This window comes from Phodopus roborovskii, unplaced genomic scaffold (assembly GCF_943737965.1).
Source record: "Phodopus roborovskii unplaced genomic scaffold, PHOROB, whole genome shotgun sequence".
Taxonomy (NCBI): Eukaryota; Metazoa; Chordata; class Mammalia; order Rodentia; family Cricetidae; genus Phodopus; species Phodopus roborovskii.
In genome coordinates this window covers 8,741,344-8,765,517 of record NW_026126413.1, presented here as the reverse complement: position 1 = coordinate 8,765,517, position 24,174 = coordinate 8,741,344, and the positions used below count along the sequence as shown (strand labels likewise).

Sequence of the window (24,174 nt, the reverse complement as noted above, 5' to 3'; positions counted from 1 at the left end):
AAATAGATTCATAAATATGCAAATATGGGGGGGTCTTCATTACTTTACAAAAAAAGCTTTACCTTTAATTACATCAAATATCCAGACCTTATAGTACATCTTAAAGTTCCTACCCAATTTATAAAACCAAAATTACCTTTTGAGAGTTAGAATCAACTTCCTGGGCTGAAAGATTGTATTTGTTTTTCTAGGTTTTTGACATTTGTGTGAAAGGCCTCTTTCTTGGGCCCAAAACAGGGTCATTTACTGTGCTGAGGTCTTACCTGGACCTCTCTGCCAGTTTTGTAACCTGTGGCTTAATTACCAGGTTACATAGAGCCTGGTAGGCAGCCAGCACCGCTGGGGGTAGATGTCAGCTTAGGATACAGGTATTTGTGACATTGTAACTGTAGGCTATATGTAACACCGCCCCTAAAACAATAATCTAAAAGATCCTAGGAGCCATTTACCTGGCTTTCCTGAAAGCCAGCAAAGAACAGGTGGGCATGCTCATTGTCACACGTATCCCGTCCCGGAAGCACATATATGCAGTGTGTGATTCCAGGAGCTCACTTGGTCGTGTGTTTACCAACAGAACTACTTGGCCCACGAGGAGCTCCTGATTGCTGTGGAAATGTTGTCTGCTGTTGCTTTGCTAAACCAGGCCTTGGACAACAATGACCCTGTGTCTGTGCAGAACCAGCTCAGAAGTCCCACCATAGGTTTCAACAATCTGGACGAGGCACACGTGGACCGGTAAGGAGCACTTTCCAAACCTTCTTTCAGGGCAAAAAAAAAAAAGAGAGAGAGAGAGAAAGTGCTTGGCAGATCTCCCAAATTAACAACTTGCTTAGTGGGAAAGTCCTCATACCCTGCTTGCATTTTCTCAAGAGCTGGTCTACCCTGCAGTAAAAAGACCTTCTTTCTAGTCCTCCTTTGCTGGGGACAAAGTTATTACCTTGTGTTAAGGACTAACTTTATCCTAAGCAAAGATTGCTTCCTGGAGGAGCTGTTGAAAATATACCTTCCTTTCCAGGCCCCTCAGGGCTCTTTGGGGAAGTTGGAAGTAGCTGCCCCCCCCCACACACACCGAGATTCCATCCCATCCATGATAAGGAAACTTCTGGAGTTATGAACCCTAAATGGGACCCCAAACTCCCAACTCTTCTGATTGTTGAACTGTGATTGTTGTCATACTTAACATTGCAGTGGATCTAGACGGAGAGCTAAGGGCTAGACTTCAAAGCCAAATCAGGGGTTTTTCTTTTCTTTGCTGCTGGGTGTTGAACCAGGCCCTCACACAAACGAGCACTCAACCCCCAAATTAGATTCAGCTAGGACGAAGGGGAAAAAAAAAAAAAAAAACAAAAAACACTGAGAGCGATCATGACTTGTAGTGACCACCAGAGGGAGATGTCTACCCAGATCTTGACAACAATTCAGTCAGAGATACTAAACTGAATCTAATCCACAGAGTGGCTAATCGTATGTCAAGCCCAGTTGCAAAGGAAACTGAAAGAGAGAGGACTTTTAGATTCAGAGTTAGTGTTGTTGGGTACTTGCCTGAGTATAAAATTGCCGAGAAATGGAGGATCAGTGGAGTTGCCTTCTTAGTCTTCCTGCAGAAATGCATCATCCCGTTCTACTTGAGTTAAACCCTCCTGCTTGACATACTCCGTGGCACTTATTTCCTGGGTGGTTTTCTCCTCCCTCCATTGCTCCTGTTAATGGTGTTACCTCTTCTCCAAGCTTAGAAACACTAGTCTGGTCTCCTTTTCTTCTTCCTTTGGCCAGAACCTTCGTGCTATGAGGCAGCTGTTGGAATCCATGTCACTGTACACAGCCGACCTAAGTGCACAGTACTCGGCAAAGGGCCCCCTCTCCAGGGGCCACCCTCTCTTTCTGCAGTAACATCCACGGTGAAGTCCTCTACTCTTTTCTCTCCTCATCCATTCATGAGTCCTTCTTCTCTAACCAGCCCTTGAGCCCTCTTGATGCCAAATTCTAAAGCAGAGCTGCTCAGTCCATGGTGAAAGTTAAAATCTAACAGTGACTCTTGGTAAAATAATTGTCAAGCAGGCCACTGCAATCTGTTAACCAAAATTGCTTCCCTATCTACAAATATCACCTGAGGAAATGGGCCCGTTCCACTTGAGAGCCACATGGCCTGCATTAGTCAAGTTCACAGTCTATTAAAAACTTAAAAGGAGCAGAGGTAAGTCTGACATATTGGATGATACCTGTGATTCCAACACCCAGGACCTGGAGGCAGGAAGACGAGGAGTCCAGAATCCTCCTTAACTATATAGCAACTCTGAGGCTAGCCTGGGCTATATGAGTCTCTGTCTCAGTATAAAAAAAATAAAATAAAATAAATAAATAAACACCAAAAATGAACAGGTTTGTTTTAGTGCATAGTTGGGGTTAGACTCAACAGAGGATGGTCTTCATCTCTAAGAAAAGCTAACCAGTACAAATTGCCATGTGTCCCTGCTTAGTTGGTGTCCTCAGTGCTATTCGTTATACATTAGTAAGTGTAACTTCTCTGTGACTCTTGTGGGAAGGCAAACATCTCCAGCACAATCCTCTGCCAGTTTCAGGCCTACATCTGGTTGGCCTCAGTTGGGAGCCGTCATTTGGCATCATCCCTTCCTGTTTGGAAGAACTTTTGTGTCTCATGCTACAATCTGTAGAAGTTGCCTCAGTGTCACCTTGAAGCATGAAGAACTTTGAGGAAATCGGTCACTCGCAGAGAGACAGGTTTAGGCTCATTGCGTTACTCCTTTTGACATCTCCACTAGTGAGTGCTGAGGCTGCAGGTGACTTATGTGTGTCCCTAGAGGGTTGTTCTTTACTTCCCTCAAGAAAAAAAAGATGAGACAGCACAAACCTCTTGAGTTTCTTCACCCTTAGCTGCCCAGTTCACACTGGCTGTGTGCCTTTCAGCAGTAAAAGTGACTTTTATGAACGTGAGAGTTCCGTGGTAATATATCAAGATGGGACCTCACACTTCCCACGGTTTAAAAGCAAACAAAATCAGAGTGGTTGGCCAGGGTCAAGCAGAAGCTGCACACCGTGAGGAGGGTCACAGGTCAGAAATGAGGTCTCCGTGCCTGGCAGGGAGAGGACACAGAAGGAAAGATTTGAGTAACCTCCATGGAGCCCTTGGAGAAATGGACCGGAAGCAAGGGACTCTAGACTAGTCTAGCTCAACTCCTGCACTGCATTACCAAGAAAGGGTACTGTGAAGCTCTGAGTGATCCCACAAGACTTTGGAAGTGTATTTTCATGGAATTTGTGCTCTTAGGTAATTTAGACTTATTAGGTAAGATGGCGGTATGATGGCGGTCGCTGCTAATCTAAGCTACTAAGGAACTTCTGGCAAGAGGATTAAAAGTCACAGACCTAGGTGGGCTTACATACCAAGTTCAAAGGCATCCAGGGCAACTAAGCGAGACCCTGTCTCAACATAAAAATAAAAGAGTGCTCTCCTAGGGTATTCAAGGACTTGGGTTTGATCCCAGCATTTTAAAAAGAGAGATGAGGAAGCCATTTCATGTAGTTGAAAACTTCATTTTGCTTAGATTAGATATGAGATTAGATATGAACATTTTATAAGCATGAAAAAATACTTTTAAGGAAAACAGAACACCAGTAGTGGGATGTTATCACTCGAGAGGCAGCAGATAAACGAGGCAGACTAAAGTCTCATGTAGTAGCCAAGTTTATTCAGAGCTTCAGACAGTTTATACTCTAAGAGTTAGGAAAGGTCACCTGAGTAAAGTTCTCACGAGTTCAAGCTGTATACAATCATAAGAACAAGCTGCATGTGGCAGAAACATGTTTTTCCATAGAGGCAAATAAACAAATAATAGCCAGTTGTGGAGAGTAACCTGAAGTAAACTCGCTCCTCTCCACTTCTCCTGGGAGGGGCACCCTTCAAGGACAATTTCATGTTTTTGAAGGAAGTGAGGTCACAAGACTCTTGTCTTAGTTTCTTGGCATTTTCTCACACAGGATTCACACCGAGAGTCTCTCACATGACTCCATCCTTGGACCCTGTTCTGACAGTAGGGCTGGAGCAATGGTCAGGCTTTAAGGTGGCATATTGTTCTCATAGAGGACCCAGAAGAAGTTCAGTTCTCAGTACCCACATCAGGCCATAACTGCCTATCACTCCAGCTCCAGGGGAATCCCCACACCTCTGGCCACCGTGGGCACTGGCACATATCCACACGCAGACACGCATGCATACACATAATTTTAAAATAAAATAAATTTTAAAAGAAGAAGGCTGTCAATGCTGTAACAGTCGGTCTAGCATGTCCTGACAAAGCTGTTTCTTTTACCCGCCTGACTACCTCAGGACATTGTCATGGAACAGTGGGGTCACAACTGTGCTCCCAGCCAGGCCTGCCCCCAACAAGTCATTTAGAAGAGTCAAATTAAAAGTGGAGAACAGGAAAAGATGACTTATTCAATGTGGCCACAAAAAAAAAAAAAAAAAAAAAAAAAAAAGATCTAGAAAAACCCCATGTCCATCTTAGGAGTCTTGAAGTGACATCTAACCATTTCCAGTTAAGGTATGGTCCTGCCCACCACTGACCCATCACTGGCTTGAGTCCCATCCTGTAAGGCTGTCTGGCAGCTTGGTAGAACTGTGGGAAATCTCTTTCCAGGAGAGAAGTTCCCTTTCTGGCTGGTATCTTTTCCTTCTGCCAGAGTGAATTCCAGTTTCTTTAGGATCCATTGTTTGAACAGTCTACGTTCAGACTGGGAACACAAAGTGTCTCTTTGGAATGAGACGGGCCAGGAACATTTCCGTTTGGCCCGTAGGTGAAACTTCAGATGCAGGGCGTGAGCGGAGAGTGAAAGACGTCTGACTGTGTATGTAGCTTTTCTGTTTCCTCTCCCACAGTTACGCCGATGCACTACTCTCCGTTAAAAAAGAAGCCTTGTCTCAAGGGCAAGATACCTTAAGCTGGAATGAAATTCAGAATTGTATTGATATGATCAATATCCAGATTCAAGAAGAAAATGACCGTAAGTATGAGCATTTTCCTTCTGTAGCTGAGTGGGAGAACATAGTCTCTATGTGTGTGCTGGAAGTGTTCGCTCATGGGAACATCCAATTAACTCAGTGTGCACGCGTGTATCATAATACGTTTTCTGCAAAGCACATATGAAAAGGTAGGAAAAAAATGGGTTAATGCAAGTCCTAATTATTTATTGCTTTTGCCTAAGACGTGCTTCTGTGGTTACGTTTCTAAGAAGACGTCTTTATTTTGGCCCTTTTACTTGCGTGTTTCCCTCAACTTTGACATACGTTCCAAGCTAGGAATGAAAAACTGGAATTTGATCTGACCACATGTCAAATATCATGATAACTTGTATTCTTTCTAAAATGATAACCTGGCGTGAAAATGGAAAAATTCCAAGAACATGTATGTAACCTTACGTCAGCTTGGTCCTTCTTCTGCCCTTTGACTTACACAAACATCAAAAAAAAAAAGGGGGGGTGACACTGGGTGACTCCTGTGGCTGCCACCCTTCTGTAGCATGAGTGAACAAGTTCAGGGCTCAGGTTGTCGTTCCAACAAAAAAGAAGGCCAAGCCTTGACTTGTTAGCAGCAATGAATTAGAACCAATCAAATCTCCAAACTCCCTTCTAGCTAAGGCTTTCCTTTCCTTCTTCCCTGCCCCCACCCTCTTCCCTCCCTCTTTTCTTTCTTTCTCCTTTGCTCTCACTATATAGTCTAGACTGACTTCAAATTCAAGATCCTCCTGCCTCCGTTCCCCAGTGCTGGAGTTAATGCATGACCCAGCTTCCGCTTTTTTTTTTTCTTTTTAACTAGACACTGTGGGCTTTATTTACAGGCTAAGCAATAAGTTACTCTGATTAACATAGATCAATACCACCTTGACTCGGTGTCCCCAACGAACTTCAGTTCATTTGTAGGGACGCTTCTCAGTATTCAACCATCTACATAAGTAGCTCAGGTTTGAAAAGTCAGATGGCCATTCCCAGTCTCCTTCACAATCTCTTTCAAATCCAGCTGTTTGCAAGGTCAGAGTCATAGGTGGCTGCTAGTGCCCGAACAGGGACCTTCTTTAGCATGCTAGCTCTAGCTTGCAGATGGAGCAGGTATGTGTCTCAAGTCTGAAACTCTTTTGTTCTGGGGAGCTCTGGTAAGGCTTTAGCTCCGGTCCCCAATGCTGCATCTAACTCTGTAATACTGGAATGGTATATGGTTCTTCCAATCGGCTGCTATTGGCTGTTTCCCGGGAGCACCCTGCCAAGTTTGTTTTTGATGTTTCCAGGTCTTTTGCCTCTGGACTCCAGCCCACTGAAACATCGCAACCGCCTTCATGGTGTGCAATGGTGTGGATTTAAAGTGACACTTCTATCTGAACACTGTCATGATTTTTGTCCTTTTCAAGCCCTGTGTATGCCTAAGCTTCTTTGGGGACAGCTCAGCTTTCTGTGCCCCTCTCTGTACTTCCTGTCTGTGAGGCATGTAGAATCTGCATCCCGACACCTTGAGAGCTCATCTCATCTGTTGGCTTGGAAGCTCGAGTCTCTTGCCAGATGTTACTCTCAAAGGAAGCAGTGATTTGAGCAGATGTTCAGCATCCTGGGGGTGTGGGTGGTGGAAATCACTGGGGTGCATGTGTGTGCGTGCGCATGTGTGTGTGTGCATGTGCGCATGTGTGTGTGTGTGTGCGTGCGTGCGTGCGTGCGTGTGTGTGTGTGTGTGTGTGTCTGTACAGAGAGTGGTCACTGGTCCTCTCCCTCTAGCCCAATTTTTGGACTCCCACATCTACACTCAGAGCTTCCTGCCACTCGAGTGTGGAACCTAATGCTACCCACTGAGTAGGATTTCTTTGGGTAGGCAAAACAAATCATCAGGTCCCATCATTGTTTTCCAATTTCTCTGGTCTGTTTTGTGAATTGTCTACATACGGTGCCTACTAAAGTGAAGGTTGCTTAGTTCTCTGTGCCTACAGATGTCACACACACTGTCCTTCACACTAAGGGAGAAGTGTCATTCTCAACCTCTGCTTTGCTGAGGACAGGAAAACAAGTGTCTGTAAACCTTACAGTGGCCTTTTGTAAGCAGAAATTATTTGTAAGTAAAGTCTCTTGACTGTTGCAGTCATTCCCACAATCCCTCAGCGTCTTGTCATGGAAGGCGTAGACTTATCACCAGGAAAGTTGTTTCAAATACTGCCCACTTTCTAGCACTCGGGAACTTTAACACTGTATTTAATTTACCTGTACTTTGGTTTGGTTGTTCCTTGTCCTTTTGGTCAAAATGAGGTATTTAAAAATATTTTAGTAGTAAGAGTATCATATAAGACATTAGGTTTCTTGACGGCATTATTAAAACATGACGGTTTTTTCTCCTCTCCACTACCCCCCACATCCCCCTCTCCTCTCCACTACCCCCCACATCCCCCTCTCCTCTCCACTACCCCCCACATCCCCCTCTCCTCTCCACTACCCCCCACATCCCCCTCTCCTCTCCACTACCCCCCACATCCCCCTCTCCTCTCCACTACCCCCCACATCCCCCTTTTTCAAGCTTCTTGCCCCAGCTCCCTTTCACCTTCAGGCCGCATCACCTCCCCCAATCTCAACACCTCTCTTATTTTGTTTAAAATTCCTGAAGGATCGTGTATAATACCATATATTAAAGGGGTAGCTTACAAAGCTAAATAGTAAGTTTGGGTTTACATACTAAGAAATGGATTTCCTTATGACATTTTCGTCAACACTCTTTGCTCTAATTCATCCCCTCTGCACTTCCTCCCGCTTTCCCTCCCCCTCCCTCGCTAGTCCCTTTCCTCCCCTAAATGGTCTGGTGTTCTGCTTTGATGTGGATATTCTATTAACCTTTAGACCCGTTTTTCCCTCCTCATAGTTCCTTTCTTGTTCTGTATGTGAAACTAAAAAACTCTTCTCACATAAAAGTAAAACTTTTTAAATGCCTTATTATGAGCAAGTGAGAGTACAGAAATTAAATCATTGAAAGAGCTACGAGTTTCCATTGGGAATTATGAAACAACAGTGTCCTGGCTTTGTTCTCCATATTCACTGCATATGTCAGAGGTCCACTCCTGTGGGCTGCCTGTGGCTCGCTGGGTCTGCAGCTAATAGAAGTGCTAAATGGAAGATGTATCCAATAACAGGCTGCTAAATATGTTCCCGGACTCTGATGTTCTGTTGATTTCTTCCTGGAAAAACCCACATTTCTCAACAAAACCACAGAGGAGTATTATTTTACTCGCACAGTCTCCACAAAACTAAAAAGTTTTCATATTTGAGTTGCTCTTGAAATTTGGTAACATGCCATTCCTTTATAGGTTACTTCATCCGTTAACTCAAATATACATGTTCTCCAAGAATATCCACTGTCACTGAGCTGGAATGTCATAGCATTAAGCTTAGATTAAAGAAGTAGGGTTCAGCAATTGCCTATGGTTCAGCAATCTTTGTTCACAGAAAAGGTGAGGCAGATGTGCCCAAGGGGCTTCTGGGTAGGCTCCTTGGCTCCTATGAGGTCATTTACTGTGACCTCAGCAGCTTGTGTTGTTAGATACACTATTAAGAACTTAAGTGGGTGATTCCCATCAAGTCAGCTGGAATGCACATCTTGCCAGGTGACCGGCCCTTAGGATGTGTGTACACCCTCTTACTCACACTTGGTTCTGCTAAGATCATGTTTGGATGGGGTGTTTGAAGGTATTTAGAACAGCCTGACCATGGGGGGTGTCCAGTAAATGATGGGACATCTCCTGTACACGCCAGTTTATAAATAGGATAGGATGGGAACAGTATCTGGAACTTTCCATGGTTCTCTTCATAGTTGAATATTATTTAATTTGGATGTTAAAGAAATAGAGTTGATTTTATTAACTGCAAGTATATTTAAGTATTGTAACCTGGACTATCTCTAGTCATTTGAGATCTTTCCCCTCATGGATAAATCCCTTTATTCCTAACACAGTGGTGTCTGTGAGGTCCACCTCTTATGATAATGATAGCCTCATTTGAATGACAAAATAGAGGTACATTTTTTTAAAACTTGGAGGTGTTGGGTTTTTTATGGCTTATTATTTTTGTAAAGTGTCTTGGGATCATTTTTCAGGAAAAATAATAGACCCAATAGAAATGCTTGTCCTTTGCAGTGCTGGGCAGGATTTAGTTTCTCTACCACATCTTGTTTATCCGTACCAAAATAGGAAGTAGATCCCTCATTAGTGTGTATGTATATGAATACATATGTGTATTTGGGTATATGTAAGTATATGAGTACATGTATGCCTACTTTTGTATATTATCTCTGGGGGCTTGCTTATTTTTTGATAATGGGGTGGTAATGAGAATAGACCTTCTTCAGATACATTTTGCAGCCTCAGACTCCCATCACCTAACTTCTCTGCTTTTCACTCTGCATCCTTATGTAACCTGTGTTCTAAGATCTGTCGGTCTGTTCGAGATTATACCAACTAAACAAGAGCGTATGCTTAGCCCTCCTTTGCCACATTCTTATATTAGGGTCCAAGGCTAATAATGTCTATTATTACATAAATAATGCAAGAAATTCACTGTCTATATTTGACCCTTAAAGCTATCCCCAAAATATGCCTGGTGTTGTTTTTCTATGGAGCCTGCCTCTGTGTGCCAGCTGTATGTGACCATTTGAAATAATCACAGCTAAGCAAACTTACATTCCGTTTTTTTGTTTGTGATAGCCTCGTGGTAATTACTCCATAGCTATGTGGCTAATGACCTCTGTATTGCACAACGCCAGACGTGAAGTTTCATCTTTACACAGAATGTGGATAGCTGTTCTGCTTTATCTTAATATTCTAGAAAATTGTTCGATTTTGAGTTGTTTGTTTGGAGGCCCTTGAACAGCTGCAAAAGCATAGTAATACAAAGAGTGGAATGTACGCCTAAAACTCTGGTTTTGCATTTTCATTTCTGTACTACTCTACATTAAACTCATCTTTTGGTCCTGTCTCTAATGTCTTGGTGTTGTTGTCTAACATTTCAGAGTCATACTAGACATAGTTTCCCTCTTGCTGTCCATATGCAAAAGCGAACCTCTTCTAAAAGATGTGCATTTGTTGAAATATAAATTACATACTATAATAGTTACCTTTTAGAAATGAACGGTGAGGCTGGAGAGATGCCTCAACAAACTGGCGCTTCCTCCAGATAACGCTAGGTTGGATTCCTAGCACCTCATCCACAAGGCACTTCATAGCCTTTTTAAGTCCAGTTCCAGAGAATCCATGTCATCATCTGTCTCCACAGGCACAAGGCACACATATGGTACACAGACATCCATGCAGTCAAAATATCCATACATATATTTTTTTAAGTTCATAGTGACCTTTTGTGTTTGGCTTTAGGAAAAAAACGTTAGCATGTTTTCAGGACTCATTCACATTGTATTATATGTTAGTATACCTTTATAGTCCTTTCTAGGTCAAAGAATATTCTAATCTGTAGAGATACATTTGTTTATCCATTTATTATTTGATATTAATGTGGATATTTTCTGCTTTTTAGCTTTTATAAATAATAATGCTTTAAGCCTTCAAGTTTTTTGTTTGTTCATTTTGGTTTTTTGAGACAGGGTTTCTCTGTGGCTTTGGAACCTGTCCTGGCACTCACTCTGTAGACCAGGCTGACCTCAAACTCACAGAGCACTGCCTCCCGAGTGCTGGGAATAAAGGCGTGTGCCACCACCCCGCTAGCTTGAAGGCCCAGCTAACCTTCAAGTTTTTGTGTTGATCTGGGTTTTCAGTTGGGTGTTTACAAGCAGAATGTCTAGATCACTTAATTTTATATTCAGTATTTTGAGAGCCTGCCAAATTGTTCTCCGATGCATCTGCACCACCTACCATCCCCACCAAAAATGCATACAAGTTCACATTCAAGCATCACCATCACTAACTAAGGTTGTTTGTTTTTATTATGGCCATTCTAGTGGTTACAAAAAGGCATCTTACTATGACTTGGCTTGCATTTTCCTAATTACAAATATATTGTATGCCTCTTCATATACTTACTGAATTCGTGTTATCATTATATAAATATACATTTAAATCCTGTGCCCGTTTTAAAATGAAGATGTTACTGTCCTTTAATTATTGAATTATAGGAGCTCTTTGTATTTGAATAGTTGCAAATAGTTTGCCCCATTCTTTAAATTGCCCTTCAATTTTTTTGATAGAAAACTTCCAAGCACAAAAGGTTTGATTTTGACAAAATCCTGTGTACTTACTGTTTTTCTTCCTTTGTGCTCTTGATACCATTGCTAAAAACATAATTACTCAGCCTGAAGTCCTAAAATATATTCCTTTGTTTTCTTCTAAGAGTTCTATAACTTTTAATTTTAGCCCTTACATCTACGTCTAGGCTCTGTTTTGACTTCATTTATATACAGGATTTGATGCATGGGTCCAGCTTTGTTCATACACATGAGGGCATCTAGTTGACCCAGCGCCGTTTGCTTTATAGCAATAGTCTTTATAGACTTTTTCTGCCCATTGAATTGATTTTGCATCCTTGTTAAAAAAAAATAATAATAACTGGTGATAAGTGGAAGGGTCTGTTTGTAGATCCCCGGTTCTGTCCTGCTCATCTGCATGGCTTTCCTCATTCCAGAACTCTGCAGAATTAGTCACTGTACCTGTGTAATGAGTTTTGAAATGGGGACAAATCCCCCAGTGTTTTCTTCTTGTTCAGGATTGCATTGATTGTTATTGCTCCTTGTGTTTTATGTGCCTATAGAAGTCAGTTTATCATGTTCTGCTTTGTGAAGTGGCTCCTGAGATTTTTATAGGTGTTACCCTGGAATAGGTCAATTTGAAGAGTCTTCTTTCCTCCCTTCCTTCCTTCCTCCCTTCCTTTCTTCCTTCCTTGCTTCCTTCCTTTATTTAATTTATTCTTCTTTCATACACTGCATCCTGACCACAGCTTCCTTTCCCTCTGCTCCTCCCGGTTTCCCCTGCTTGAGGAGTATTTCAACCTTCACAATATTGTCTTCAATCCACAGCCATGAGATGCCTTCCCCTGTGTTTTGGTTGCCACTGAGGTGTTTCTGGGCTGTTTTCTAGTTTTTGATATACACGTGTGTGCTTCCTAAATCACTCCTGAATGTGCATTACTTCTCCACGGAATGGATTTGTGGTAGATGATGACTTGAATTTTTCCTAATTTCCTTTTGAGATGCACATTAGACACATGGAAATGCAAATGATTCTTGCTTTACTATATCTTAGCCCCAGTCTTACCGTGTCTGTTGTTAGCTCTCTGTAGCATGAACATGAGAGAATGTGTAATGTGCTGTGACTTAGAAAACTTGCTCTTCTCTCTGCAGGAATGGTAGCTCTCGGGTACATCAATGAGGCCATCGATGAAGGGAACCCTCTGAAGACTTTAGATACCTTGCTGCTACCTACTGCTAATATCAGAGATGTGGACCCAGACTGCGCCCAACACTACCAGGACGTTTTGTTCCATACGAAATCCCAGAAACTCCTGGTATGTTTCAGAATGTTTATTTGTGAGAGGGAAGTCTTTTGATCCATTTGATCATAAATCTTGACAACATCTTAGCCCAGTGAATAAGAATGAAAACACTAACGCTAAGCATTAAAGAAAAATCCAGACCCAGAGCAATTGCTTCTGCTCCTCCATGGAATACTCAGTTGTAGGTGAATTCTTATCAGAGTGCAGTTCCTTGGGCATTTCCTGTGTGCCCAAGCTGTGCACAGCACGTGGAAGTGGGGATTGCAGAGGGCACATGATGCTATTTGAAAGTTCTCTGTCCTTGTGGTCAAGATGGTCAGGAACTTACTGATGCAATCACTGTTTCATAGGGAGTGGTAGGAGACCAGAAGAGAATAAAGGTTGAGATATTGTGCTCAGAATCCTAAGAGAAGTTGCCATGGAGATAGGACAGGAACTGTGCCTAAAGGAGAAAGAAGAGGTGGTTGGGCAGGTGGGTCAGGGTATTGGCATGGTATTGGCAATGATGGATATCCTTATGCTCTCCTCTGGGCATGGGAGGGGACTTGCCTGGGGTCCTCTTGAAGAGCAGTGATGTTATTTACTTCTAGACTTACATGGAGGGGGTCCCAGGAAGACTTAATGCTCTTGGAAAGATACGGGACTGTGTTGAGACTTATAGGACCTGTTGCCCAAGAGTGGAAGTGACACTGCCTGGAACAATAGCCATTTCTGTCATCACATTCTTAGATGCAGACCCAGTGGCTCCCCTATATACACCTACAGAGCCCAGGATCTGCCTCCTCTGGAGCAGGAAAAGCACTCTGGTTAGAGCACGTGTGTACTGAGCATCTCCTGTTTGCAGGCATGACCATGGTAGTTAAGCATTATTCTCATAATAGCCCTGAATCATTTCACCATCACCACGAGGTTTGAGATAATGAACTAGGAGTTAAATAAGTGTCTGTGGCAGACAGCAAAATAACAGCTTTGAGAGAGAAAGTTGCCTGCTTTGGAGACAGGCAGGCACCATGCAGATCCTGGCTATGTGGCCTCGGTCAAACCGCTGTATCTCTATATGTTCATTTTCCGGTGCATCCAATTAGAATAACACCTGCCCTGAAGTATCATAGTGAGAGATAAGCAAAAGTATGAGATACATAAATGTGTTGTTATTTTGCAGTATGTAATGATATTACAAATATGTGCATTTGTGTTCACTTTTTAATATCTTTTTAGTTATGTGCATCTGTGTGTTGATGTGAGTACATGAGTGCAGAGAATGTACTCGGAGATCAGAGGTGTTGGATACCCTGGAGCTGGAGTTGCAGAGAGTTGTGAGCTGCCTGATGTGGGTGCTGGGAATCCAACTCTGGCCTTCCCAAAGAGCAGCCAGGGCTTTTAACTGCTAAGCCATCAAGTGTTTGGTTTTTGTGTGTATGTGCGTAGCTATAGCATTTTCTGTGGATTCCTCCTGTGGTTGCTTCCCTACCCTCTTTGAAAGGTGACTCGTTCTGGGACCATGACTGTGTGCAACTGACTGGGAAACACATACAATGGGTGTTAAGACAGGTGGGGAGGTATATTCCTTACAGCAAGAGGGAAACCAAAAATGATCATATTAGATTAGTTTCCCTTGGCGCTGCCGGGGATCTAACCTACTAGGCATATGCCCTTCCCCTGGTATTTTTCACACACAAAAGAAAGAAAGAAAGAAAGAAAGAAAGAAAGAAAGAAAGAAAGGAAGGAAGGAAGGAAGAAAGGAAGAAGGAAGGAAGAAAGGAAGGAAGGAAGGAAATGGATTCTGTTCTTTCAGCTGGATTTTTGTGTATTGGTTTTTTATTTTTTTTTTTCTTTAATATCTGCTAGGTTCCTAGAAAAGTCCAGTATACATACTTGGTGGCATTTCTATGTATTGCCTTCCCACAGTCTAGCCTTGGAAAATTATAAGAATAAAAAGATATTGCTGGCATTACAGTATGAAGTAAAGATTGTTTCAAAGTATACAGTCATTAAAGGGTATAGTGAGTGATAGCATCAAAGAATGAATGCTAAGGTTCATCAAAGAAGGAGGGTGGGGAGTGGCTAGGGAGGGTTCTAGGTACCTTTGTAAGCGCAAGTTCTTTTTGTGATGAGACTGGGTAATGAACATGGTGAGGTATACTTAGCAGATCCCATTTTCTACATCTACCCACTAGAGAAAGTGAATCAAGACCAATTTAAAATTGAAGGCTTTGACACTTGAACTATACCCTCATTAAAGTTTATATTTGTTCATCTACAGTCTCTCTCTCTCTCTCTCTCTCTCACACACACACACACACACACACACACACACACACACACGACTGTGTGCCTTTTCGAATGAAAAGAAAAAAAGGAAAAGACAATGACTACTCCTAGGTATGGTGGAGAAGAAAGTTAATGATAGAGATGTGGGACAGCATGGTCAGAAACAGGGACATCTGGGAAGTCCAGAGTGAACATGGCCAAACTGACCTGTGCCACGTGAGGACAGGGGGAAGAGAGAGGGACAGGGAATCAGGTGCAACAGCCAAGAGACCCAGAGAGAGTAGACTAAAAGACCAAGTAACCAAAATGGTTGGAGTATGTAGGGAAGGGCAGCTTGGGGAAGGGCAGTCCAGCCCATGGGCTGGAGAATTTAGGGTAGGGCAGGTGAGGTTTCAGCCCGGAGGGCCCTGTAACAGTAGACACGGAAGGATGCAGGGAGAAACTGGGACCAGGTCCATCTTGATGTATTAAATAGGCACCACAACAGTTTTTCCTGGGTATGAAACCTAATACTTTGTTGTTGTTGCTTGGTTTTGGTTTTCTTATTTGGTTGGTTGGTTTGATTTGGATTCGTTTTCATGTGTTTTTGAGCTGGAACTGTCCTGGACCAGGCTGACCTCCAACACAGAAATCCACCTGTGTCTACCTCCCAAGTGCCGGGTTTCTGTGTGCTTTTAACTAGTAGATGGTGCCCTGCCCTGCCGGGACACTACTGCGATTAATGTAGTTTTCAGAATGAGTACCTTCTACTGAAATTTTCAGAATCTTAAAACTTGCTTTAGGTTTATTTTAATTGCTTGTTTTAAAGTTTATCTGACTTTTACTTTATTACATTTATGTTTACATTCTATTTGCGTGTGCGTGAGTGACAGACTTGGTGGAGAGGTCAGGGGATAACTTGCAGGTGTCAATTCTCTTCTTTCACAATGTGGTTTAAGGAGATATTCACGTTGTCACACTTGGTAGCCAGTGTCACCCCCTGAGCTGTCTTGTCGACATTGACTTTCATTTTTTATATAGCCTGTAAAGTCTTTTAATCTAATGCTTTTGTACAAGTATCTATTGTTCGTTGAGCATCTCCCCTCTCGTACCTGCTGTCATCGCTTCTCTTGTCCCTCCCCGCCCCCTTTGTCCTCCTTAGCCTACTACCGTCCTTTTGTACATACACATTTACACGGTTTTGTTTCCTTATGTAAAATCCCAGGCACCACAAAGGGTGAGCAAGACAAAAACAGGCGGTTTTTGTTTTCCTGAAATGGCCTAATTTGCTTAACATGATGCTCTCCAGATGTACTCCTTTTGCTACAGATAGCATGACTTCCTTCCTCCTCTAAGGCTAAACATGCTTGCTAGAAAGGGAAGCTCTCTGGAGAGCTTGCCTCACCCATTCCTCTGTTGCTGGGCTCCTGCTAGGTTCTTTATTTAGCCAGTGTGAATGATGGACAAGCAAGTGTCCCTGTGAGGTATGGACCTGGAAGCCTTCAGGTAAAGGTGTGTCCATGGGAAGCTATATATAACCCAACAAAGCGCACTTAGAATGTGTTTTTATTGTTTGGTTGGTATAGCAAGGATTTGTGTGTGTGTGTGTGTGTGTGTGTGTGTGTGTGTGTGTGTGTGTATATATATATATATATATATATATATATATATATATATATATACACAAACTTTCAACAGCAATGCTCAGAGGTACCCTCAGCTCCATTTGTAGTCACTAGTGACACGCCTCCCTTAGCCAGTGATAGGTCTCCCATTGGATCCCTCAGGTAAGAGAAATGGCATATCTACAGGAATAATCTGGAGATTCATGATTCAATAACATTTCCCAATAAAACAAACAGGAATGGAAGTAGCTGGAAACGAAGCATTATTTAAATTGTTATGAGGATGTTGCCATTTAACTTCTTTCCATTTTTTGAAATGAGTCTAATCAGAAATGATGTAATTTTATGTCATATGGGGCATTCTGGCTTGACAGGACTGAATAGGCCTCCATGCCCTTTAGATGCTTTGGGGTTTTAGTCTTTCATTCAACCACATATTTTCCAAAGAATGCAACTGACCCTACAGAGCATGGCCCTGAAATGACCACAGGAATGTCAGAGGAAGGAGGACTAACAGCACCTTCTCCATCATCCTTCCTGGGTGGGTCCCAAGACCCCTGCAGACACTAAGTGCCACAGATTCCAAATCCCTGTAGGAACGGTAGTGTATTTGACTGCAACCTCTTTATATCCATCCATATACCTCATATCACTTCTGGATGACCTACCAACTATTAATACAGTGTAGATGCTGTATAAGAATAATACAGAAAAATAATAAAGGAGCTGTATTGTTTAGGGAATAATGAAAAGAAAAAAGTCTATTTATGTTCAGCTCATATTTTTTTTTTCAAGTGTTTTTAGTCAAGTGTTTGAATCTGCAGGTGTGAAACTTGCAGGTACAGAGAACTTACGATGTAGGGAACTTACTTGCTTATGGAACTAATATTCATATGCAAATGATCTTAGCTGGCTTGCTTGTACAGAAGTGTCATGATTATAAGAAAGTGGTTTGGAAACCCAGATGAGGAAAGTGACACTTTGAGTGTGAGAGCAAACGAAGAACAGTCCTTTAAAGACTTGAAAAGCAGGACAGAGTAAAACAAATATGCAGCAGGAAAGGGCATGGGGGCGGTGAAGTGAGCAACCCTGGTGCTTGATGGTAGGGTGGTGATGCTTGATGATAGGCTCAGCTTCATAGGTCCTGTGTGGGCGATGAGAGCCACGCTGGGGTTTGTCCTTCCAGAGAAGTGTTTGCATGATGTATTCACAAAGAGACTCAGGGAAGATTGACCTGATCTTTGAAATGGGTGCTTGGTACTCATAGGAGGGAAGGGGACATTTAAAGCTGGGAGAATCAGGAAGGAAAGCAAATAGAGATGTGTCAGTCATCATTAGGAGAATAGTAACAATTTTGCCTGGGATTAAGACATTCATAAAAATACTGACCAAGTTTTTTTTCTAATCCTAATAGTTTTATGACATTCAATGTTTGAAGCTATTTCACAACGGTTTAAAAAGGAAGCTCCTGCCAGGCCTGGTGACGCATACCTTTAATCCCAACACTCAAGAGCAGAGGCAGGCAGAACTCTGTGAGTTCAAGGCTAGCCTGGTCTAGAGAGTTCTGGGCTAGCCGGGAGTATACAGTGAGACCCTGTCTCAAAACAAAACAAAACAAAAATAAAAAATTGAGCTGTTGGTGCCATGCGTAAGTCAGCCCAAATACATACATTTTCTCTAACACCTCTCATGCTCTAAGATGATCTTGCCATTGGTGGTTAAGAAGTAAGCTGATCTACAATTTTTGACATGACAAAATAAAGGAATGGATCTAGGCAACTATTCAGGCTACCCAGGCACAAAGCTATGAGATACATAAAGTACAAGCTATCGGTGTTGTTGTAGTAGTAGTTTGCATGGTGAATTATGAGTATAATGTTGGTAGGAGCAAAGCAAATTGTAAAAATCACAAGGATGAGGAGAACTGCCTTGATATACCTCAGCCATTTACGATCCTGTGCATTAAGTTTGCGGATGAGAGTTGTATAACAGTAGACAATGACCACAAAAGGAATGAGGAATCCAAAGAATGCTAAGGAGATGAAGTAGTAGAATTGGAAGGGAGATGGAGACTCGCATGTGTTGTGGACGTCATGGCAGGTAGTGATCTCTGGCTGGACGAGATGATACTCCTGCTTCAGGATGGCAAATGGCAACATATATAAGAAAACCATTACCCACACCAGGCCACACATAAGCAAAGTGAAGTTGCGTTTGGGCAGCTTCCGGTATGTGAAAGGATGGACAGTGGCCAGGTAGCGGTTGATGCCCATGCAAGTAAGGATAAGAATGGAACAGTACATGTTGCCATAGAAAATGACTGTGGTGATGCGGCACATGACCTCTCCAAATACCCAGTTGTTCCCATTGAGATGGTAGACAATCTTAAAAGGCAGTGTGACACAGAATAGGAGGTCTGCAACGGCCAGGTTGGTGTGAAAGATGACCAGACAGATGGATTTGGTCCTTGAGGAGAGTTTCCACAGGGTCACAATGTTTGCTGGGACACCAACCACAAACACCAGGATGTAGATGGCAGGTATCAGTTTGGTACTTAAAGAACTTCTCAGGTACCCTATGGTAGCGTTATTCACATGGAGAGTTGAAATACTTCCTTCAGGACATTTCATTCTTACAGTTGTGGTGGCTCCTGTCCAGCCCTCTATGTCAGAAAGCGGGAAGTCTTCAAAGGTATTTGGAGGAGCTCCATTAAAGGTCTTAACAGTTAAAGTTGGTTTTGCAGAGTTCTCTGAAACATTTTTCATGCCTGTAATTGAGAGGAAGTATTAGCACATGATTTGTTACCAAGCCCTACCTGTGGTTTGGGTAAAAATAAAATGTAATGTTTGATGCTGGATGATTTCTATAGTTACAGAACTTAGGGGCTTTTTAAAAAAAAAAAAAAAACCCACAGGTGTAACGAGTACGGTTTTTCTGCCCCCTGCCGCTGGTCTGGTTACTTGTTTCTTATCGGCTAGCTCTGTCTTAATTATTAACCCATTTCTGCTGATCTATGTTTTTCTCTTACCGGGGAGCCGGCGGCATACTGCTTTCTTCAGACTCTCCATCTTGACTCCTCTTTCCTACTTCCTATTTCCTCCTTGTCTCCTAGTCCCTCCTATCTTCCTTTCCTATTGGCCAACAGTGCTTTATTATTAACCAGTATGAGAAACATATACAGAATGACATCTCCCATCACACAGGCATGTACATAGCATGTACGATGTGCCCCATACTGTCCTTTCCTGTGAGAACAACTAGATGACAATGGCCTGCATGTCAGGACTTTATAATAGTGCCAAATCAGTGGTTCTCAACCTGTGGGTCATGAGCCCTCTGGTAAACCTCTATCTCCAAGAATATTTACATTACAGTAGCAAAATTACAGTTATGGAGTAGCAATGGAAATAATCTTATGGTTGGGGGTCACGACAACACAAGGAGCTGTATTGAAGGGTCACAGCTTTAGGAAGGTTGAGGACCACTGTCCTAGAGGAAACAAAGCAGCACAATGGAACATTATAGGAAAATGTTTTATAGCCTACAAGCTGTGTGTATGTGTGTGTATATGTATGCATTTGTGTGTAATGATATATATGTGTGTGTATATATATGCATGTGTGTAGTATACACGCGTGTGTGATGATATATATATATGTGTGTGTATAGTATATATATATATATATGTGTGTGTGTGATATATGTGTGTATATATACATATGTGCTTGTAGTGTGTGTGTGTGTGTGTGTGTTCAGGAAATAGCCATGTTGAGTATTCAAGCAAACTGTCCCTAAAAGACAACCCTGAACAAAGATGAGCAAGCTACAGAGACAGAACTTAATACACGAGGCAGGCTCTCGTGGTAGTAGCTGGGCATGGAACCTGGGAATGGCCAGTGAATTGATCCCGAAAATGTCATGTGCATACTTCCATGGCAGTGCTATGAAGTTTCAAACTCCACTGCTAATTTGAGACATCTAAGAGATGCATTTGAAAAAGTAAGTCACACAATTAAGTCCCAAAGGGACCTTAAGCTGTCCGCTGGGGTTGTATGCAAAAGTCTTTTCCCCCTTTGTTGGCAATTGGACACAGGGTTTTAATGCTAAGCAGCTGTTCTCCCACAGGCCCACATCAGCTCTGCACACAGAATCTGAAGAGGAATGACTACGGTGATAGTTAGAAAACATTCCACCCACTCCACGATTCCACCCGCTAGCTTCTAGAACCTATGATATGTTGCCTCACACGGACAAGGGGTTATTTAGTTATCAGGGAGATGTGGGGGCAGAGCCCTAGATTGGCCAAGTCCTTTTCCATGTGAGGCAAGAAGATCAGAGTCAAGCTTGAAGTGCTATGCTATTAGCATTGAGGATGCAAAAGGATCCAGGAGCCAAGGAACATGAGCAAATCTCGAGGCAGTGTTGAAGGCATGAACATAGTCTTTCCTGTAGCATCCAGGATGAACGTAGCCCTAACAAAACCTAGATTTTAAGACTTTTGACCTTCAGATGACCTGGTGTCATCTAAAGCAGTCACGTGGACATTTGTAGCCTGCACCATTATAAGCATGGTTTGGAAACTGCTTAAAGCGGGTTTGGTGGCAGAGACTGTGAAGGTAAGAAAGTAGGGGCAGGGACCTGCTGCTGGGGGCTGCTGTTCAAACGGCTCAGAATCTCTAAGGATCTGTGAACAGGAGCCATAGAGAGGGTACAGATGGGAACACAGGTTAAGCTGGCCTCTGAGGGGCGTCTCATCTGATTGGTTGTAGAGGAGAATCTGCAAGCAATGTAATTGGAGGTTTTCATTCTGAATGGCTTAGGGGGAAAGGGTGCTGTTTAGAACTGGGATCGGGGATTAGTCAAGTGGGTAAAGGGGGGAAAGGCATTCAAATCTCGGGTTTACAGGAGGTGTGTTTGTTTGGCTGGTTGAGAAAGGGTCTCGCTATAACCCAGGCTAGCCTTGTCTTCCTGCCTCGGTTCCCCGAGGACTGGGATTCCAAGTGTGTGCCAGCACACCTGGCTAACATCTCAGGCTGTAGTATGATGGAGCTGAGACAGCTGGTGGAATGTTAGCCTGTAAAATCTTGGGCGGGCAGTTCAAACACTGGCTGTGACAGTCCCAAAGGCCAAGAGCAAATGTGAGGGGCAAATACCTTAGTCTTCACAGAGTCTGTAGTTTAAATTTGGAGAGGGAAGAGATGGCCTAGGGAAGGATACAGGAAGAAGGAATGCAAAGACAGACTTTAGGAGAAATGCCAGGCTTTAAGAGGAGAGATGACTGAGAAAAAATCAAAAGATGAAATTACTGTGATGACCTGAGGAGTTAAAAATGAACTTTTAAAATGAAAGAAACATACCAGCTGTAAGGATTCGGGTATCATGCTGGCCCCCTTCCCCCCCCCCCCACGGAAGGCACTTGGGTCAGCCCAGGGTTCCATGAGTACTAGACCCCTTTAAAAGACAGGCCCCGCCCACTTACTCTCTCTTTGCTTTCTCTTTGCACTCTCTCTTTGTTCTCTTTCTGGCTCTCCTCCCTCCCTCCCTCCCTCCCTCCCTCCCTCCCTCCCTCCCTCCCTCTCTCTCTCTCTCTCTCTCTCTCTCTCTCTCTCTCTCTCCCCTTCCTAAATAAACTTCTCACTTGAGCTCTGTCTGCCTGGTGTGTCTGTCCCTCTGCCTCCATCACCCTCACCTGCTACGGAACCTACTATGCTCTCCCACGTGGTCCCTTACCTCGGGATTCCCACGAGGGACACCCACCCACCCCTTTTCTCCGGCTTCATCCACCAATGAGGTCCTGGCACAAAACCCCAGAGTCCTCCATTTTCAGTAATCACAGATGATGTTCAGGGGGACAGTTCAGGAGCCAGGGTCTCTCCCTAACTTAATCTCTGGCCTTCAGACCGCAGAGTTTGCATAGGCTGAATTCAGAGTGTTAGATGGGGGGGGGGGGGGTCATTATGCCAGAGCAATGGTGCATGAAGATGACCCTGTGTCATTTAAGGGCAGAATCATTTGGAAGGTAGCATCCTGTGTCTCTGTGTGAAGATGTGAACATCTGAGGACTGTCCTGTGACATTTGAACTCAGTCACTCAAATCCTCTGCACATTTGCATTTGGGGAAAAGTCACGACATCGCTGTAAACAAGCGCTTTAGCAGGTTAGGTGGAATGGTGTGTACAAAGTTCTTCACCCCAAGGTCTGACCGGAACCCTGATGAAACCACATGTCAGTTTTCATGAATCCTGTGATTGAGCAAGGCACGGTGTTGACAGACACGCTGAACAGAGAGACTATTTCTGTGAAATCTCAGGTCTGGCCCCACCTAACCCTTAAGTTAGTCAGAACCTAAAAAATAGTGCTCCTTGTTAAGTTTTATTCATATTAGAAAAAAGATTGGGATTCTTTGGGGTTTTTTGGTGTGGGTTCTCTGAAATGCTCTCAGGTGAGGAGAAGGCTTCAGAGTAACCCTGAGAGAATGGCCCTCTGCTTCCGGATTTCTCCATCACATCTCCCCATGGCAGTGGGTGGAAGTCTTCACTTTTCACTCCTCCCAAGCATGACTGGCATCAGGAACCCTCTTGTGTAGCTCATTTCCTTGCCACTGTGGCTCAGCTTTTTGGGTTTTCCTCTCAAAGAAACCATAAACCTGTCCAAACCCTGCTTAGGGGTCCCCTTAAGCACTTTACAGGGACCTCAACTTCAGCATCATTCCTTTGCAGAAGGTAGCCTTCTGTTTAATTTTGATTTATCCCAGCTTCCCCTCCTAACCCTGTGGATTGCCCTGTGGCCTGACGGTGAGAGAGAGCCCTGGATGCAATCCTGTCTCAAAGTAGCTCGTTTCAGAGCAAGCAGAAAGTTACAAGCTACCACACTGATAGGTAAAATAGACATGTTCAAGGTGAAATAATTACATTTGGGAGATCTTATTTCTAAAACTATGCATAGCTAAATTATACATAAGCATACCATATGTATATAAGTACTTGTGTATACATACACGCACACGTGTGCACGCGTACACACACACACACACACACACACACACACACACACACACACGGGAAGGAAGAGAAGACAGAGAGGGAGAACCCCCTGGTACAGAAAGCTTAACAAAAAAAGACCGCTGAAACCAAATGACCCTCGGTGGGAGTATTTTCCCCGCACCCATGCCGCAACAGAAATGATAAGATTTATATATTTAAAAAGAATCCCTTGGAAGAAAAATGCAGTCTTTTCTAAATCAGGAAATTTCACAAATAAGAAAATTGCCTTTTGACTTAATTGTAGATAAAGTCTTGACCCTGCCACAAATGTGTAACTACTGTAGAGAATAATTGATCTTGAACAAAGTTTGACTTGGCAACAAACTAGCTACCTCTACGATTCCCTTTGAATAACCTAGATCAAACTCTGCCTTTGGGTTCACAGTTCTTGGAAGACAAGAAGAGTAGGTTCATTGACTCCTACAGCACAAACGGTCCCTTCTCCCACCCCCATCCTATTCCAGAAGAGGACTTACCACTCTGGCAAAAAGTGGCCGGCAGAAATAGCAACCTAGCAGCAATCAAGATAAGGACCTTCATTTTGATGTCCTGAGACCCAGTTACGAACCGTTATCCAGTGTGCAAAGTCATAGAGCAGATTTCCCTCTGCTCCATGTATTGGCAGCAAGTGGGGGCCTGAGAAATGTCCACCCTGCAGTGTGTGGGCAGGGACTGTCCTGCCTATGCAAGGAAAGGATGTGGTCACTTTGTTTCCGTATGAGTG

The 24,174-nt window shown here is 43.2% G+C and overlaps 2 protein-coding genes across 2 annotated transcripts in view; one reads left to right on the top strand and one right to left on the bottom strand.

The window, feature by feature from the left end:
• Iqgap2 (IQ motif containing GTPase activating protein 2) overlaps window positions 1-24,174 on the top strand; it is a 258,214-nt gene that overhangs the window by 164,500 nt on the left and 69,540 nt on the right. The window contains exons 11-13 of the mRNA XM_051183006.1: window positions 575-735; window positions 4,898-5,022; window positions 12,381-12,544. Coding sequence (XP_051038963.1) covers window positions 575-735; window positions 4,898-5,022; window positions 12,381-12,544 — 450 coding nt within the window. The remainder of the gene's footprint in view (window positions 1-574; window positions 736-4,897; window positions 5,023-12,380; window positions 12,545-24,174) is intronic.
• Window positions 17,884-24,118, bottom strand: F2rl2 (coagulation factor II thrombin receptor like 2). Its single transcript, XM_051183007.1, has 2 exons — window positions 23,927-24,118; window positions 17,884-19,174 (listed from the first exon to the last, which is right to left on the bottom strand). Exons 1-2 carry the CDS (start codon window positions 23,988-23,990, stop codon window positions 18,126-18,128), a joined length of 1,113 nt encoding a protein of 370 aa, XP_051038964.1. The 5' UTR covers window positions 23,991-24,118; the 3' UTR covers window positions 17,884-18,125.

Excerpts from the sequence above, each read along its gene's own strand:
- F2rl2 (XM_051183007.1), bottom strand. The coding sequence starts at position 23,990 with ATGAAGGTCCTTATCTTGATTGCTGCTAGGTTGCTATTTCTGCCGGCC. Across the intron at positions 19,175-23,926 it reads GGCCACTTTTTGCCAGAGTG|GCATGAAAAATGTTTCAGAG; the intron begins GTAAGTCCTCTT and ends TCTCAATTACAG.